A 17,061-nucleotide genomic window follows, 5' to 3' on the forward strand; every position below is an offset into this window, starting at 1 on the left:
CCAAGCCTTGAGCCTGGGTTATTTTGCTTTTTATTTTAGAAACCCAGATGGAGACAAAAAGCCCTGGTGTTTCGTTAAAGTAAACCATGCAAAGGTGAAATGGGAGTACTGTGATGTCACAGCCTGCTCTGCCCTAGGTAAGACCACGGCTGCCTGGAGGCCCCGGTGGTGGGGAGGTTGCAGATCCATAAACAGATGTTCCCTGCATCCCATCTTGCCCACCCCTGTCCTCCCACCACTATTGCTTTACCAATTGCCGTCCCAGTGGCCACCCAACTGCCTGATCTTCTGCTCCCCTCTTGGGATGCTGAGCAGGCTTGGATACATTTGTAAACTCAGGCCAGTGGTCCCACTGTAAACTCATGTGTTCTGACTCCCAGTTAGTGCACTCAGCAAACGTTTATCGATTGCTTGCTGTGTGCCAAGCACCGTGCCAGGCTTTCAGTGTACAATGGTGATCAAACATTGGCTGGGCCTCCACAGCCTCTCAGGATACAACATGGACTGAATTCCAGACTCATAGTCTTCCTGCCAGGCGGCCCCGGCCCACCTCTCTACCCACGTCTAGAATGACGTACCCTCCCACCCTGATCAATGGGATTACCTCCCTGGACGGTTTCACCTCTGTGCCTTTCCTCTTATGGTCATCTCTGTCTATAATAATCCATCCCATATCTGCTCTTGTCCATATCCATCTGTTCTTTGAGAACCATCTCAAGTAACCCCTCGGGAAGTCCTCCACGATCTACAAAGTGAAGTATAATCTCTCCCTCCTTGAAAACCCCATGGAATGGAAGGGGCACCACTCATGCAACACTTATCTCTCCTTTGTATGATAGTTATCTGTGCAAATGTCCTATCTCCCCCACTCTACTTCATCTGGATATCTTCCCCTATACGCCAAAAAAGCCTCCAAAATATATCTGTGCATTAATGAATAGCTAAGGACATACTCAGTGATGGATTTATATATTTACACACACATTTTGTGTGTGTGAGTGATACAGTTCAAAATAAGAAGGAAAAGCAACATCTCCATTGTTAATTCTATAGACTGGTCTTGTATTAATTAATGTATTCAACAAATACTGATTGTGCACCTACTCCATGCCCACCACGTATGCACTGGTGCAATCTTTTAGCTATGGACACTAGCTAAGTTGCTGAGCTCAGAGTCATTTCTCTGACAAGGTCCTTCTGAGGACCTGGAGCGAGAGTGAGAAGCGTAATCTGTCTTTATTGTGTCTCGCAGACATTGCTGGCCCAGAGGAAAGCCCCACAGAGCCCCTGACCAACTTCCCAAAGCTTGGCATGTGTGGGAGGACCGAGACAGCAAAGAGGAATGTCAAGAGGATCTACGGAGGCTTTAAGAGCACGGCGGGCAAGCACCCATGGCAGGCATCCCTGCAGACCTCGTTGCCACTGACTGTCTCCATGCCCCATGGCCACTTCTGTGGCGGGGCGCTGATCCACCCCTGTTGGGTTCTCACTGCCGCCCACTGCACCGAGTAGGTGCCTGCTGGAAACAGAGGCCCGGGTCACTAGAGTTTATGGGGGTGTTCTCTCCTCATCTGAGCAGCATCTTGGTGACTCTGGCAGGATCTGGGGGGCTGATCTAGCTCCAAAGGCAAAAGAGTGGCTCCTTAAAACTGGATGGAAAAGAGCTCCATGTCTAGAACTCTTACACGTGCATTACAATTATTATGACATTTAATCCTCAATACTATCTACTGGAAGACAAGCCAAGGGAAGACAGGGATTTTTCCCTTTTATTAATTGTAGTATGCCTAATGCTTAGCCGAGGTGTGGAGCAAATGCTCAGTAAATACTGGTTCAGTGAACAACTTGATTGTTATTCTCATTTCATAAATGAGGACCCTGAGTCTTGGAAGGTGTAGCGCTTTGCCTAATGTCACGTGGGAAGTAAGTGAGTAAGTGCGATGCGAACCTAGATCAACCTGCTTCCTTAACCTCTCCAGTCCTGCCCTGAACACAGAAAAATAACATGCTCCCATCTGATGCCATCATCAACAAGCCTCCCGAGTCAGGTATCTTAAGTCACGACTCCTGTGTGCCTTAGAGAAGCTGGCACCCCTGGGGAGCCTGGAGAATCACCACCTTCCCAAGTTCCCTAAGTTCATGGTCAAGGCTGGTCCCAGGTAGCCTAGGTTTTGGTGGTAGCCTTGAAGGTCTTCCAGTCCACCTTGTTATTCAACAATTTCTTCTGGGATGCTAGGAGGTGTTCCTCAAGAGAGGTCAAACATGCAAACATTAGCATCTACCAACAATATTTGTTCAAGACGTTAATTGGCTGCTCTTTAGCAAACCCCGGGGGAATGAGACGTCTCCTAGGAAATGTGGGATACAAGTTACAGCTTACATTTGGAGACCATTCCATTAACAAAGCAGTTCCTCACATTATCTTATTTGGACCACACAGCAGAGTTCTGTGAGCAAGGCGATGATTAGAGATGAGGATGCCAAGGCTGCAGAAGGTCAGGTCATTTGTCGCAAGTCACATGGTTCACCAGGAGCAAAGCCAGGGCTCGGCTCCAGTCTCTCAAGTCCCAGGAATTATTCCTGATCATCCTAATTTCCCTTACAGCATAAAAGCCAGGCACCTAAAAGTGGTGCTAGGGGACCAGGACCTGAAGAAGACAGAATTCCATGAGCAGAGCTTTGACGTGGAGAAGATACTCAAGTACAGCCACTATAATGAAAGAGATGAGATTCCCTACAATGATATTGGCAAGTCTCTTCTATCGTGGATTTCCCACGGGTCTTGCCCTGGGTGGATTTCTCTATTGACAGAAAGCTGCGGTTTGGTTCTAGAAGGTGCTCTTCTCTTTTTGGTCCCTCCTAGATCCTGTAAGGTAGAGCATTTATTCCAGAGCTTCGTAGTTCTTAAAAGTCAGCGTTAGGGTTGTTGATACATGTGCACAAGCTCTTCAATTGAGAGGCAGAGATGCTAGGAATGTTGTGTTGTGGGAAGAGCTCAGCCTTGAATCCCAGCTCCCCCACTTACCAGCCAGCTTCACCTCTCTAGGCCTCAGTTCCCCCTTCTATAAAAGGCGAACACTAATGTACAGCTCTCAGCTTCCTGTGTGTTCAGTGACATGATGTGCATGTGGATGTGATGTGCATGTGTCCCCATGCACATCTGGCACCTGGTAGGCAATGCTGTACTTAAGCTGCTTGCTGCTCTGTTCTGTACCCTGTTTCTCCATTCACAGGACCTCTTACTCTCCCTCCTTCCTCAATATCTTTGTTTCCCTCTTAAAGCCTGTTTTTAAAAAATGAATTAGAAATGATTTCAAACTCAGCTATTATTTCTTGATATTACTCTCAGCCTGAAGTGTTACTCCTCCCCAGGTGGAAGTTAAAAGAATGAAATGACAGAAGATGAAGTTTTTAGGCATTGGGACGGGGCTTTGCTATGACCACCTTCCAATCAAGTTGAAGTTGATGCTCCTTTGACAGAGAGGATATCATCACCTTTCTCTCTCTACCTAGCTTTGCTCAAGCTAAAGCCAGTGGATGGTCACTGCGCCCTGGAATCCAAATACGTGAAGACTGTATGTTTGCCTGATGATCCCTTTCCTTCTGGGACTGAGTGTCACATCTCTGGCTGGGGTGTTACAGAAACAGGTGAGTCTGGCCATGCATTCTCCAGGGACAGATGAGCTACATCAACCAGAGAAGAAAGGGTCCAACTCAACTGCCCTTCTGAACTTGAAATCAGTGTTATATTCAAAATGCATTATCAAGAGAAAGAGATTGTCTCATCTCTCATGCTCTAAATCTCGTCACCTCCAAGGAGTCTTCCCTGAACTCCATGTCTATCTCTGGCCCCTACTCCTGGATTCTTGACTTTCATCAAGCATTTATTCTGTGTCCGTGGAGACCTTTCTCCTTCCCTAGGTAGATTAGAATGAAGATAGATTTTGGACTCAGACAGACTTGTGTTAGATTCTTGGCTTTGTCACTTGGACAGCTGAGTTTTCGTTTCCCAATAACCATACTTACCCCCTAGGTTTGGAATCCTGACAATAGGATGATAGAATTCTCTAGAGATATTCTAGAGATGATAGAATTCTCTAGAGATATTCATTAAGTCAGCCCCTGGAGGGCGGGGGTCAGTCTCACTCATCTTTTTCTCTCCCACAGTGCCTTGTTCAGGGCTCACCACATAGTAAGCATTCTATAAAATTTTGTTAAATCAAGCTATTGATTTGTCTCTAGGATTTGGTCTTATCTAAGAAAGTAACCAAAGGGTTACTTTCCTCATAGTACTGACAAGATTATATCCTCTAATATATGAAATTCAGAAGTGTATTTCAAGTTTTTCTCAAACACTTAAAATAGATTTCTCTGCCCCCCAAATCTTGTCCTTAATCATGGGAAAGCAAGAATTACTTTAAATAGGCCTGTATTCATGAAGAAAGTGAAACGTAATATACAAATTTGTCACAAGGCTTTTGGGAAAGAGGATTTCTGGTTAGTTGGATTTAGGGGTAACCAGAAAACCCCCTTTGTAGCTATCTTCATTGTAGTCCATCTAAACCTTTCAACATCACCATGCTGACCAGAGGGGATTGAATAGAATAGAGGTTCTTTAGGGGAGGAAATGTCTGCTCTGGGAGGAGGTAATTTAGATGATCAACCATCAAGAATCTACTCCAGGGGCCGGCCCCGTGGCGCAGTGGTTAAGTGCACGCACTCCGCTGCTGGCGGCCCGGGTTCAGATCCTGGTCGTGCACCGAGGCAGCGCTTGTCGGGCCATGCCGTGGCGGCGTCCCATATAAAGTAGAGGAAGATGGGCACAGATGTTAGCCCAGGGCCAGCTTTCCTCACCAAAAAGAGGAGGATTGGCATGGATATTAGCTCAGGGCTGATCTTCCTCACACAAAAAAAATCTACTCTGTGCCAGCCCTTTGCCAGTATGGAAAATTAAAAAATGGTTTAAGACACCAACCCTGCCCTTCCAACCTCATGGTCTAGTTGGGGAGACAGGGGAGGGAATAAATGATTCTGCTCCATTGTGATAAGCACAGCCTTGAAGGTCTGTGAAGCTATGGTGAAGGCTGAATGCAAAGATCCTCCAACCTTGAAAGATGAGGCCTCTCTGCCCAACTCCTGGGAAGCCCCTTCCTTTCTGAACTCAAGCCGGAGGCCTTTTTCTTACCACTGCTGGCTTCTGGTGGGGCAGGTGCCCCCCTGGTCCCCACACTGGCAACCTCTTCTCTCCGCCCCACAGGGGAAGGGTCCCGCCAGCTCCTGGATGCCAAAGTCAAGCTGATCACCAACACTTTGTGCAACTCCCGCCAACTCTACAACCACATGATCGATGACACCATGATTTGTGCCGGAAACCTGCATAAGCCGGGGCAAGACTCCTGCCAGGTCAGAGATGCCAAATGGCACTTGGAGAAGGAGAGGCTGGCAGGACCTTAGACTGGGCACAGAGGCCACTTAGACACCTGGCCTGGGAGGCAGGGTCAGAAAGCTAAGGCACAAGTGGACACATCTGTCCCCTGGCAAATCTGAATCCACATCAATCCAGGACGACTCAGCATAATAACCATAGCAGTCATTTTGTAGGCATTGTCTACCTTAATTCTCACAATGCTCTGGTGAAGGGGATGCCATTATCACCATTTTACAGATGCTTAGAGGAATTATCTTGGCCTGTGGCACCTGGGTGGTAAGTAGCAGAGCAGGAATTTGCTCCACTGTGTTTAAATGTGAAGAGGGTGCTTCTGGCCTCAGTGCTGGGCAGCATGTCTGAAAATCCCAATAAGCAGGGAACTTTCCAAAAGCCCGGTGGCTAGAAGGAGAAAGATGAGAGGTCCAGAGAATTCACAATAACATTAACTAATCATTAGGATCAAAATGTGTGTGTGTGTGAGAGAGAGAGAGACAGAGACAGAGAGATATTTAGCCCTAGAAAACCAAGTGGCTGAGTGGCTCCTCTGTGGCCATAGCCAACCTAGGGCTTGCCTGGCGTTCCCCACCAGGTCCAGGATCTTTGGGACCCCCCCACCAAGCTGCTGAAGGCTGTGGTGACGCAGAGATTGCTGGAGAGGGAGATGGTAGTGGCTTCATCTACTGGTGCTGAAGCGACCTCAGGCCCTTGCCCCAAGTCAAAGCCCACTCCCCGTAGTCCCTCTCTCTGGAGGGGCCACATCACACAGGAGACATCCTTCCTTGACTCCCAGGGACATCTAAATTTAGAATTTTCTGCCTATTGACCTCATAAACCACCCAACTCTCCAGGAAACCCCATCATGGACACATTCAAATCCTAGCTCCTGCTACAAAGGAACCCAACAATGATCTGCTGGCCTTGAGCCCACTTGGGGTTGGGAAATCACGGTCACCCTCTCCAGGGTTTATGGCTCTACTGTGACCCTCTGTTCCTTCCGCAGATATCCACCTACTCAAAGGAGGGGCATGGGCAGATGGGTGTGACTTGCCCTAAGCCCCCGGAAGATGAATGAGAAAACAGATTATTCAGTTCCCTGGGTATTTCAAGGGCTGTACTTGCAGGCTCTGGAAACAGACAGTCGTGGGTTTGAAATCTGGTTCTGTCCTTTACTTGGTGACTTTTATCAATCACCAAATGACTTAGTCTGCTCTGGTTGCTATAACCAATTTCTGTAGACTGGGCAGCTTAAACAACAGAGATTGACTTCTCACGGTTCTGGAGGCTGGAAGTCTGAGATCAGGGCGCCAGCATTGTTGGGTTCTGGTGACAACTCTCCTCTGGGTTGCAGACTGCCATCTTCTCGTTGTGTCCTCACATGGTGGAGGGAAAGAGCTAGCTCTCCAGGGCCCATTTTATAAGGGCCCTAATCCCATGCATGAAGGCCCCACCCTCATGACCTGATCACCTCCCAAAGGCCCCACTTCCTAATACCATTACATCGGGGATGAGGCTTCAACATATGAGTTTGGAGGGAACAGAAACATTCAGTCCATTGCACCAAAATAATTCTCCAATCTCAGGTGCCTGATCTATAAAATGGAAATAATGTATCCACAAGATTATAAGGTTATGGCTAAGATTTAAAGAGAGAATTCATTAAAAACCCTGTCAGGGGCCGGCCCCGTGGCTTAGCGGTTGGGTGCGCGCACTCCGCTACTGGCGGCCCGGGTTCGGATCCCGGGCGCGCACTGACGTACTGCTTCTCCAGCCATGCTGAGGCCACGTCCCTCATACAGCAACTAGAAGGATGTGCAGCTATGACATACAACTATCTACTGGGGCTTTGGGGGAAAAAAAAGGAGGAGGATTGGCAATAGATGTTAGCTCAGAGCCGGTCTTCCTCGGCAAAAAGAGGAGGATTAGCATGGATGTTAGCTCAGAGCTGATCTTCCTCAAGAAAAAAAAAATCCTGTCACTTGTAGTGCGTAAGCTATAGTGTGTGTTTGAGAGCTACTGTGCTGTCCTCCTCCTCACCATCATCCTCCTCACCACTTCAACTGGGAGCTTAATATGAACCAGGAACTGTTTTTATGTACTTTCAAACATTAATCCTCATGAGAACCCTCAGTGGAGGTGGGGTGTGGGGTGTCTGTTGCTTTGCCCAGTTTACAGTGTGAGAGACTGAGGACCAGTTGGCTAACAGGCAGTAAGCCTGATTTGGAACTCAGAAGATCTAACCCCGTAGACCATGTTGAACACCTAGGCCATGCCGCCTCTGAGCCCCATCCTCCTCACTCTGTGTGTGCCCTGTGGGTCCTAGAAGGGCTCTATCCAAACAGGGCACTGCCCCCCAGTTCCCCTCTGGAATGAGAAGTTGAGGGCTCCTGAGAACTCACAGAAGTAATACCTGTGTGGCTGAGTCCTAAGAGTAGGAAGTGGGGGTATGACCACGGCGCTGTGGCCTCGGCCCTGTGGCTTCTCTACCAAGCCCTCCCTGACTCAGGGATACAGGTTGGTATTCACCTCTCTCCCTCCAGAGCTTTGTGTCATATGAGGCATAGGAAGAGCCTTGTCACTGCTTTCCAGAGAAGCCCACCGCAGCTGGCCACAAGTCCACCCCATCACCCCCTGGTATCCCCTCACAGAAGGTGGGGGGTGTCTCCGAATGTGTTCTGATTCTCAAAGCTGAACTCCTAAGTCTTTTTCCCTTAGGGTGACTCTGGAGGCCCTTTGACCTGTGAGAAGAATGGTACCTACTACGTCTACGGGATAGTGAGCTGGGGCCTGGAATGCGGGAAGAAGCCAGGGGTCTACACTCAAGTTACCAAATTCCTGAATTGGATCAAAGCCACCATCCAAAGGGAGGCTAGCTTCTAAGGCATCTTCCGAAACTCAGAGCCCATGCTCCATAGCACCCAGACAAGGCAAGGCCTCGTGGGCAGCAATGGACACCCTTGGAGCCTCCAGGAGGACATGCAGTGGATTGTCCATGCTCTAAGTAGAGAAAACAGCTGCCCATCCCGGGGCGTCCTGGACCAGCATTTCCACCATTTCATCAGCCTCCCTCCTGGGTAACCCAAGAAATGATAGAATCAACCCGACATATATTATGTTTGCTTCCCTCCAAACAATTGTACCTTCTAGAAAACTCAGTGTTCAGAGACTGCCTTCACCTTGGACATTTGTAAATGCAGAATTTCAGAACTCCCCACATCGGTGGGAAACACTTTACATCTTTATTCCTCATCCCGGACACTCAAGGTACACAACAGAACCGGCCATCTACTTCTAGGCATTAGATAGAGGACCAAAAATACAACATTCTCCATCCGCTTTCAGAGAGCTGTTATTTTAATAAAGGCGGATTGGGGGATGGGCTAGTACGCCATTTTTACAGCTGGCACAAACTGAAGCCATGTAAGCATGCCTCTGGCGTGCAAATTTCCTCTCCAGCTTCTCTCCCAAGAATTCTGGGTGGACGCTGCTCCCTCACAACAGCAGAGCCTTCCTCCTTTTGACGTGCAGAATCTCAGCGGCGTCTGGGTTCACATCCCCCCTCTGATTCTCTCCAGGCTCCACAGCCTCTGGCCCCCCCTGCAGAAATCAAACACAGGGCCCTGAGTTAAAATGAAGCTCCCGCCCTCTCCCACAGGACAAGCTGTCTAAGATGCCCCAGGAGCATTTCAAATGCTCACCCTCCCCTTCCTCTTCCCTCCTCCACCCTCCCCAAGGAAAAAGATCCTCAAGGCAAGAAGGAGAAAGAAGCAAAGCCAATCTCTCATTTAGAGGTGGTGTCTTTCTTCTGAACAAAGTAGGGTTCAAAACCCAGACTGTTGTAGCCAGCAAGCCCCTGACCCTTTCCGCTAATGTAACGAGCAGGCAGTCAGCGCAGCCTGCGCTGCTGAGGCCCAGGGATTGATGTAGCCCTGGTAGGTTTGTCTCCGCAGAACTAATGGCTGTGACTTCAGAGAAAACCCTGCAGGAAGTTTAACCCGGCTGTCAGTGCCTGGTCATCTCAGACCCACGAAATTAGGCGCCTTGCTCGAGCTTCATTTCACACTTCTTTCGAGCCAGCTGACCTTTGGCCAAAAATAAAGTTTGAAAAGAAACAAGTTTGCCTTTCCCCGTGGCCTTGCAAGCCAGCGTGGGTTTGCAGCTTGCTACTCACGTAAGCCCCCCAGAGACCCAGGCGCCTCGCGTTGGCCAGTTCTGCAGCCCGCCGGGCCATTTCCACTTTGTAGGATCCAGGAGGTGTCCAGCCAATACCTCTGGTCAGGTTCAAGTCTGATTTGTACTTGACCTTGGGGGAAGGAGGGAAGGAAGAGGAATAGGTCAGCAGCATTGGGGGTGGTTTGGCCAGAGTGGCTAGGCTTAAAAAGGCCGCCATGAGAGGGAGAATATGTTGTTGCCAGCAAAGCCAGGACGAGGGGAGCAAACTCATCTCATACAGGAGCTCCCTGATCTTGATGACCCGATGTGCTGTGACCTGGGCCAGCATGTCACTGTCCCTCGCATCTTTCCATCAAGTGATGGGAGCCGCAATGGGGGCAGAGGGTGAGGAGACCTGGCTGAAGTCCGAGCTCCTACCTTAACTTGCTCTGTGGCCTTAGAGAAGTGATTTCCCTTCTCTGGGCTTCAGTTTCTTCCCAGACAAAATACAAGGGCTGGGTTAGGGAGCTACTAAGATCCCTGGGAGACAGAATGGCATAGCAATCAAGAGCATGGCTTCTCACATCAAACCAAATGCAGTTCACAGCCCAGGTCTGCCCCTTATTTGCTGGGTGATCTTGAGTAAGTTACTTAACCTCTCTAAGCCATGGGTTCCTCATCTGTAAAATGGGGCAGTAATGGGGTTGTTGTGAGAGCTACAAAGCACAGCGCACGAAAGGCATTTGGCAAAGAGCCAGGCCCACAATGAGGCCTCAGTAAATTGCAATTAGCAATTTAGCACTAAAGTGCTAAATTTACAGGAGCTCATACAGGAGCTCCTGTATGAGATGAGTTTGCTCCCCTCGTCCTGGCTTTGCTGGCAACAACATATTCTCCCTCTCATGGCCGCCTTTTTAACACTAAAGTGCCTTCTAGCACTAAAGTGTTAGGTGTCATGGATTCTATCTCAGCCTGGCTCCTCTCAAAGGTAGCATGCAGTGTGGGGTTACGGCTGTCTCTTATAAGAAGGACTAGAGGAAGAGCCTCAGCCAGGCCTGTGGGAGCAGCTCACATCACTCTGCAGCTGGTGGGCCTTCTGGGCGTGCTTCAGGCCCAGCTGCTCCGGGTCACAGCTGGGCTGGGGCAGAGGCTGCCTGTAGCGCACATCGCTGGCTAGCTGCTGGCTCCTCTTGGCCTGGAGGAAGCCGGGCTGGTCTGGGCGGCTGTGGAACTGGGACCGACTCTTGGCAAAGTCCTTCTTGTACTCATTGTCACTTTGGAGTTTGCCAACGCTGAGGAAATGCTTCATCCTCGGGTCATCGTTGATGCTGCGGTACCCGATCTGCAGGCCCCGGTCCCGCAGGAAGGCCTCTTTGTACCGGAACTGCAGGTCAGAGGAGCAGAGATGGGTCACAGGTGGGGCCAGCCCACAGGATGTTCAACAGCGGTTCAAGGGCATGGCTTTGGATTCAAGTAGGGGTCTATGTCTCCTTCTGCTACCTTCTAGCTGTGTGGCCTCAGGCCAGTTACTAAGTCTCTCTGAGCCTCAGTTTCCCCACTTGATAAAATGGGAGAATGAACCTCCACCCCATGGAACATGAGACGATTCAACAAGATGGGGGCTGAACTTCATGTCTGGCACAGGTTCATGCCCACTGAGTGCTGGCTACCAGTATTATTGCTGCTGTAATTAGTAACCCAACAGGAAGAGAAGCGAGCCCATTCTCTCAGCAGTCTCTCTTCCTTTGATTCTTTCCAGCTTTCGGGAACCCAGTCCAGTGCTCCTTCAAACTGTCTATAGTGAAGGACTGGATTCACTTTGTTTTTAAATTTCCAATCCATCAAAATCCAACACGTGGTCCTACTCATGTGATTGGTATGTAGTGGTACCATGTGCGTTTCATAACAACCCAACGGGCCTCCACCCCACTCAACGAGATGAGTCCATCAGTCACATGCTTGGATGTTACAGTGTCTAATCACTAAAAATATTTCTAAATGCTTGCTCTTGATTTCTGCACGTATCTCATTGTGGACCAGTAACAAGCCGTTCATGAATGATCACGTATCTAGTCAATGATGCCCTCCTCTTCAATAATAATAGCTGCCATGTTTTCAACACCTGGTATGTGTGTGACACTGTAAATGATTTTGTTTCCATTCCTACATCGATCCTACGAGACAAGTATTAGATCCCTATTTCACAGATGTAGAAATTTGAGTTCAGAGAATTTAAGCAGATTAATTTAATTAAGATTAATTCAGAGAATTAACTTGCCCAAGACCACAGAGCCAATTCATAAATGACCGAGCCAGGATTTGAACTCAAGTCAATCTAGGAGAAAAATCCAATCTCTTTCTACTCTGTCACATTGCACTTCAGCTAAAAGAAGTTCCTTGATTGTGGATCAACAAATCAATCGCATGTTCATTGATTTCTCGGTACACATACATCAACTTTTAAGAGTGCCTCTCTTAAAAGAAAGAGAGTGGGAATATAATCTTGCCCAATTCCAAATTTCTGGCTAAGGTTCTGGAAAATAATTTTTTTTCTATTTTTTCTTTCATTTGAAATACTGTTCAGCTTTGGTTCCTGGTGGTGTATCTTTCAACAGAACTGAGAAAACTGGAGTTAAGATCTATCAGTGACAGAGGGAGAGAAAGAGCACGGGGTCTTACGTCACTGGCGATATCCCTGGACGCCCGGGCAGTCTGGAATGGGATGGCGTCCAGCCTGAAGTCATAGCCGCCAGCCCGGGTCTGTTCCCAAGAGTTTCTGTAGACTTTCTAGATGAGGGAAACAAAGAATGGGTGAGCAGGGAGTGAATAACTCCACGTCTGGCATGTTGTTGGTTCTCAGCAGGAGCAGATCCTAAACACGTGCCCTCTGCCTTGTTGGTGCCCAGAATGACAGGGCCCAGGGCCCCATGTCCATTCTGAGGACCTCCCCAGCTCTGGGACTGGTGGGCTGGCCACGAAGGGCTTCAGCTCTAAGCCCCCAACCTGAGCATCAGGCCCTGCTCTTTTGGGTCTTGGAGTCTTTGGGTCTAGCTCATTTGCTTCCCCCCACTGGTATCGGAGGCCCTCACCTCACTCCTTCCTGTCTCTGCATTCACTTCAGTGCCTCAGGTTCGCAGCTTCTAGACGCCAGAACTCAAAGATCAAGAACTCTGTTTCTTCCCACAAGCTGAAAGTGCTGTTTCGTGGGTCTTGGCTCCCATGTGTTCCCTAGCTCCACTGACTTCCTGGGGGCCCTTGGCTGCCTTTGAGGCCACATCACACCATCACTATGAAGCACGCTGCATCCCATATGCACTCCTGGTGCCTGCACCGAGGGAAGAGCCGTCACCTGAATTAAATTGATTGTCAAGAACTGACCGAGCTCCTGACCTGTGTCTTTCACATCTTCCTCTTTCATTTTTTCCCTTTTCAAGTTGTTCTCACGTACCCTCTGGGAGCCTGTAATCACATCCTCTTAGTCCCCAGGTAAGGACCCACATCACCAACAGAGGCATCAAAATCTCCCGTGCCTTCATGTAGCTAATATTTTTTTTTCAAGATAAGGGAATGGCTCCATGAAAGGAGTCATCTGGAGATCCCAGTGGAGGGCTGTCCTTTATTCAGCCACACAGAAGGCAGACAGCAGGTGAGGCACCTCACCAGCAGACGACAAAGCGACAGCCCCAGACCGTGTCGGTCGCTCACTCGTTCCGTGAGCCACGGCAGATCAGGTGCCCTTAAGAACTTTACTTTTGTCACTTAGAAATAGAGGTCAAGGCTGAGGCTCTTTTCTATAGGAGATTGGGGGGATTAAGCAAAGGAAGAGTGGCAGATACAAAGCAAAGTGCCTCACCCACCCCACAACTGGGCCTGCAACTAGAGGGGACCACAAAGTGCCTGGGCCAAGCACGGTGGACCTCATCATTTTTATGTACCGCTCTCCATCATCACCTTCACCTTCATCAGCACCTTGAACTCCAATGTCCAACACCACAAACCATGAACCAAATACCTACCATGTTCAAAGGCCTAGAAATCCAGAACCAGTCATCCCTGGGGGAATCACCTAATGGATGGATCTCAAACATGGCCCCCGTGATTACATTTACTGGATCACTATTGAGTTTAGCAGGCAGGACTGAGAGATATCTAGAAGGGAAGGGGCATTCAGAAAATGACAGACCAAGCATCCTCTTTCACGTTATGCTTCCTGGTTTGGTGGCCCCACAGATATTAGAGTAACAAATAGAGTCAAATCCTTACCAGTCCCTGGCAAGGGGACTGTCAGCACCTTCCTAATAAAAGCCTCCACACTGGATCTGGGCTGGGTAAGACACCAAATGTCACACAGTATCCAACTCCAACGTCACTGCGCTTTGGTGTCCAAGGCACCCCAGCTTCTACGTCTCAATAACTGGGGGTCAACCAGAGAGCATGGCCCAAATTGGGGTTCTCCCCAAGCTGCTGGCTCCCTTCCTCCTGGTACCTTCTCCCTGTATACTATTTGCTTGCTTGTCATCACTTCCTCCCTGAGTTTTTTATTCGGTTGAGGTTTTTGCCTTGCCACTGGGAGCCTTTAGATTCCGTAGGCTCTTTGATTCGGAACCCTGGGCGTTCCTCTTCTTTATCACAGTGGGCACAGTTTTGTCCTCATCCTCACACATTAGAGTCATTTGATTTTTAGTTATTTCGGCTGCCTTACACATCTCAATGGCTTTCTTTGCCCAGAAAGGTCACTTTCCCTCCACATCCTCCTCACAGAGTACTTGATCCAATTGTGCGTATTCTACACGCCCCCGAAGAAGTGCTCTTTCAAAAGAGGTTCATGAGTTCTCCATATCCGCATACCCTGGCGGCTAATTTCAGCTCCAGGACTCTACAGACTGGCGTCCCTTGTGAGAGGAAAGATGCTTCTGTCACCGACCTGGGGTGGCTGTCCTCCTTAAGCTGGGCCCCAGATGGACTGGCAGTTTTATCCCAGTTTCCAGGGCTCTGGGCCTCCATAGTTCCTCAAATGGAGGCCTGGCCTTCTCCATCCTTGAAGCATTAATGAGACGGATGTTTTGTCCAAGCTCTGCTGCGGGGGAGGTCCTGCTTCCCCAGATGGAGGTCAGCCCACCAGAGCTGCTGTTCTAAAATTATCCCTCGCGCATCCCTCAAAAGCATCAAATGGTCATAATAACTCATATTTACAAAGCACCATCGCATTCACTGCGTGGGATCCCACAGGGCTTTACAAACGCAACAAACTAATACACACGCTAACTAGAGGCGCCTCTCGCCAACCCCTGCGAGGCAGCCACCTCTAGGGTGAACGGTAGCAGCTGTTGATCTGCACGGAGCCCCAGGACACAATGGCCAGGCCAGGGAGGGAAGAATGGCCGGACTCTGGGAGGCCCCGCGCTGCCCCAGGCTGACACACTCAGCCTGTGTTATTCTGATCTGACAGCGTCTTTTGATTTCACCGCCTCGCTACCTGTTATCCCAGGATCATAGCGTTGCTGGCCGAGCGGCCGCCTATTCTATTACAACCAGGGGCCTCCAACCCCTGCTAACAACAAGCCTGGGTTTAGGAAATAGCATCTTGGTTATGCACGCAAAGGGCACACATCTGAGGGAAACTAAAGTGGTGGAGGCCACAGCCCCACGCACAAAGGAGCCAATTGTGTTTGGACCCAATGGGCTACAATGGCAGCATCTTTCCAAACTGCAGAGTGAGAAAGTGCCACTCCGTCTCCAAAGTTGCACGGCTCTGAATGGCTAAGGAGACGTGTCCAGGAAACAAACAGAGCAGGTGTCTACACCTGCCAGGGCCAGGGGACCACTCTCTGACGGTCTAACTAGGCACACGACAGAGGTCTTTGGAGCCGGGCCCAGAATCAGACTTTTAGAGCTGGAAGGAGCCCCAGGTGTCCGTTAGCACAGCTCTTTCCCCATTTTATGGCAGAGGAAACTGAGGCCCAGTGAGGAAAGTGACTGAAAGTCACGCATGCAGTTTGTCCCACTCTCAGTCCAGCGTTCTCTCTGTTCTCAGTCCTCCTTCCTAGGACTCTTTTTTTTTTTTTTAACAAATAAAATCCAGTCTGGGCCCAGATAATTTTACAGAACCAGCACACATGACATGAACCACCGGCTCACTTACGTCACTGAGATGCAGCGCGTTGAGGCGGGCTCTGGTGAAGTCAGGGTGGTCGGGGACCAGGGTGAACCTGTGCAGCGATTCCGCATCCCCCGCCCGGTACAGGCGCTGCGAGGAAGACAGGCCACGGTAAGTGTGAAACTACACTTGTTGACATCACAGGTAGAAGCAGGCTGATTCCCCCTCCTGCCTCTCCCACCCCAGTGCCCAGCGTGGGAGCAGAACCTAACTTTGCACATGGAGAGCATCCTTCCAGAACCCTCTGTCTGATGGAGGGGGTTCATGGGGCCAGGGTCAGGTGGGGCTGGCTGGTTTTAAATAGACCCTGTTTAAAATATTCATCGAGATCTTCTCCAAATGGGCCACAGACCAGCATCCTGGTTGGCTATACCTGTGTGTTTGACAAACAGTAGAAGCTGTGTGGATATTTCAGAGAATTTTTGCAGTTAAGCATCAGAGAAGCTTTTTACTAGTAACAAGATGCCTCAATGCCTTTGTTGTTTAACATTAATAGTAACAATAAAAAGACACAACAGGTAATTAGTCTTTTTATTATAAAATGCCTTAACGTGTTCAGAAAATTAACGTTTTCCTGGTCCATCTGGGTCCCAGGAAGACACAATTTTAAAACTCAAGCTTTATCTTAGTTGCTATTTTTAGAACAGCAATTTAAGAACTGCAAACAATTTTAGGAAATGTTTGAGCCTCATCTATTTTTAGAGAGGAAAATATAATATTTAATATTGCGATCTTTTCCCAAATTCAACTTGAGCTCTGCAAACATGAGCTGGTCAGACATTTGGACTCTGTGTGAGGATGGGGCGGCTTCGTCACTGTGTGTGCAGAATTGAATCCCTGGACAATTTCAGAGAAAAAATATTTAACTTGCTATTCTTCAAAATAAATACAGGAGAGAGAAAATGGGACTAAGTCATACTGAGAGTAAAAGCAGAAAGAAGCTTTTAATATAGCTGCTCTTTTTCTTTTTTTTTCCTAGCTGGGTTATGTTAAACTTTTAATTCCATTACCATCCAGCAACAGTTAGGATGTATCCGATCTAGTGTTTGGTAAGGATCATCAATAATACTTAGTACTACTATTGTTAGGATTATGAATCAAACCATAATAAGAGACTTTTTACTGAGGACTTACTGTGTTCCAGACACTTGCTAAAAGCTTCACATACTTTTATTTATTTAATTCACTTAATCTTATGAAATGGTTGCTATCATTACCCTCCTTTCAAATAAGGAAATGGAGGTTACGAGAGATTAATAACTGGCCCAGGATCACTCAGGTAGTAGAAGGTTTGCACTCACACCTGTCCAGAGCCCGTGTCTTAAGC

General features: G+C 48.7%; 2 protein-coding genes across 6 annotated transcripts in view; one reads left to right on the forward strand and one right to left on the reverse strand.

Moving 5' to 3' along the window:
* The window catches only part of HABP2 (hyaluronan binding protein 2), a 32,664-nt gene extending 23,863 nt beyond the window's left edge, over positions 1-8,801 (forward strand). For all 3 annotated transcript variants that reach the window (XM_058544034.1, XM_058544036.1, XM_058544035.1), the window contains 6 exons: positions 40-137; positions 1,253-1,508; positions 2,606-2,748; positions 3,514-3,648; positions 5,258-5,403; positions 8,141-8,801. In XM_058544034.1, the coding sequence (XP_058400017.1) occupies positions 40-137; positions 1,253-1,508; positions 2,606-2,748; positions 3,514-3,648; positions 5,258-5,403; positions 8,141-8,305 (943 nt within the window). In that variant the 3' untranslated portion in view covers positions 8,306-8,801. The remainder of the gene's footprint in view (positions 1-39; positions 138-1,252; positions 1,509-2,605; positions 2,749-3,513; positions 3,649-5,257; positions 5,404-8,140) is intronic.
* A 116-nt stretch (positions 8,802-8,917) lies between these two features.
* The window catches only part of NRAP (nebulin related anchoring protein), a 70,033-nt gene continuing 61,889 nt past the window's right edge, over positions 8,918-17,061 (reverse strand). For all 3 annotated transcript variants that reach the window (XM_058544032.1, XM_058544033.1, XM_058544031.1), the window contains 5 exons: positions 15,720-15,824; positions 12,257-12,364; positions 10,650-10,961; positions 9,597-9,728; positions 8,918-9,022 (listed from right to left, as the gene is read on the reverse strand). In XM_058544032.1, coding sequence (XP_058400015.1) covers positions 8,918-9,022; positions 9,597-9,728; positions 10,650-10,961; positions 12,257-12,364; positions 15,720-15,824 — 762 coding nt within the window. The remainder of the gene's footprint in view (positions 9,023-9,596; positions 9,729-10,649; positions 10,962-12,256; positions 12,365-15,719; positions 15,825-17,061) is intronic.

Source organism: Diceros bicornis, chromosome 6 (assembly GCF_020826845.1).
Source record: "Diceros bicornis minor isolate mBicDic1 chromosome 6, mDicBic1.mat.cur, whole genome shotgun sequence".
Taxonomy (NCBI): domain Eukaryota; kingdom Metazoa; phylum Chordata; class Mammalia; order Perissodactyla; family Rhinocerotidae; genus Diceros; species Diceros bicornis.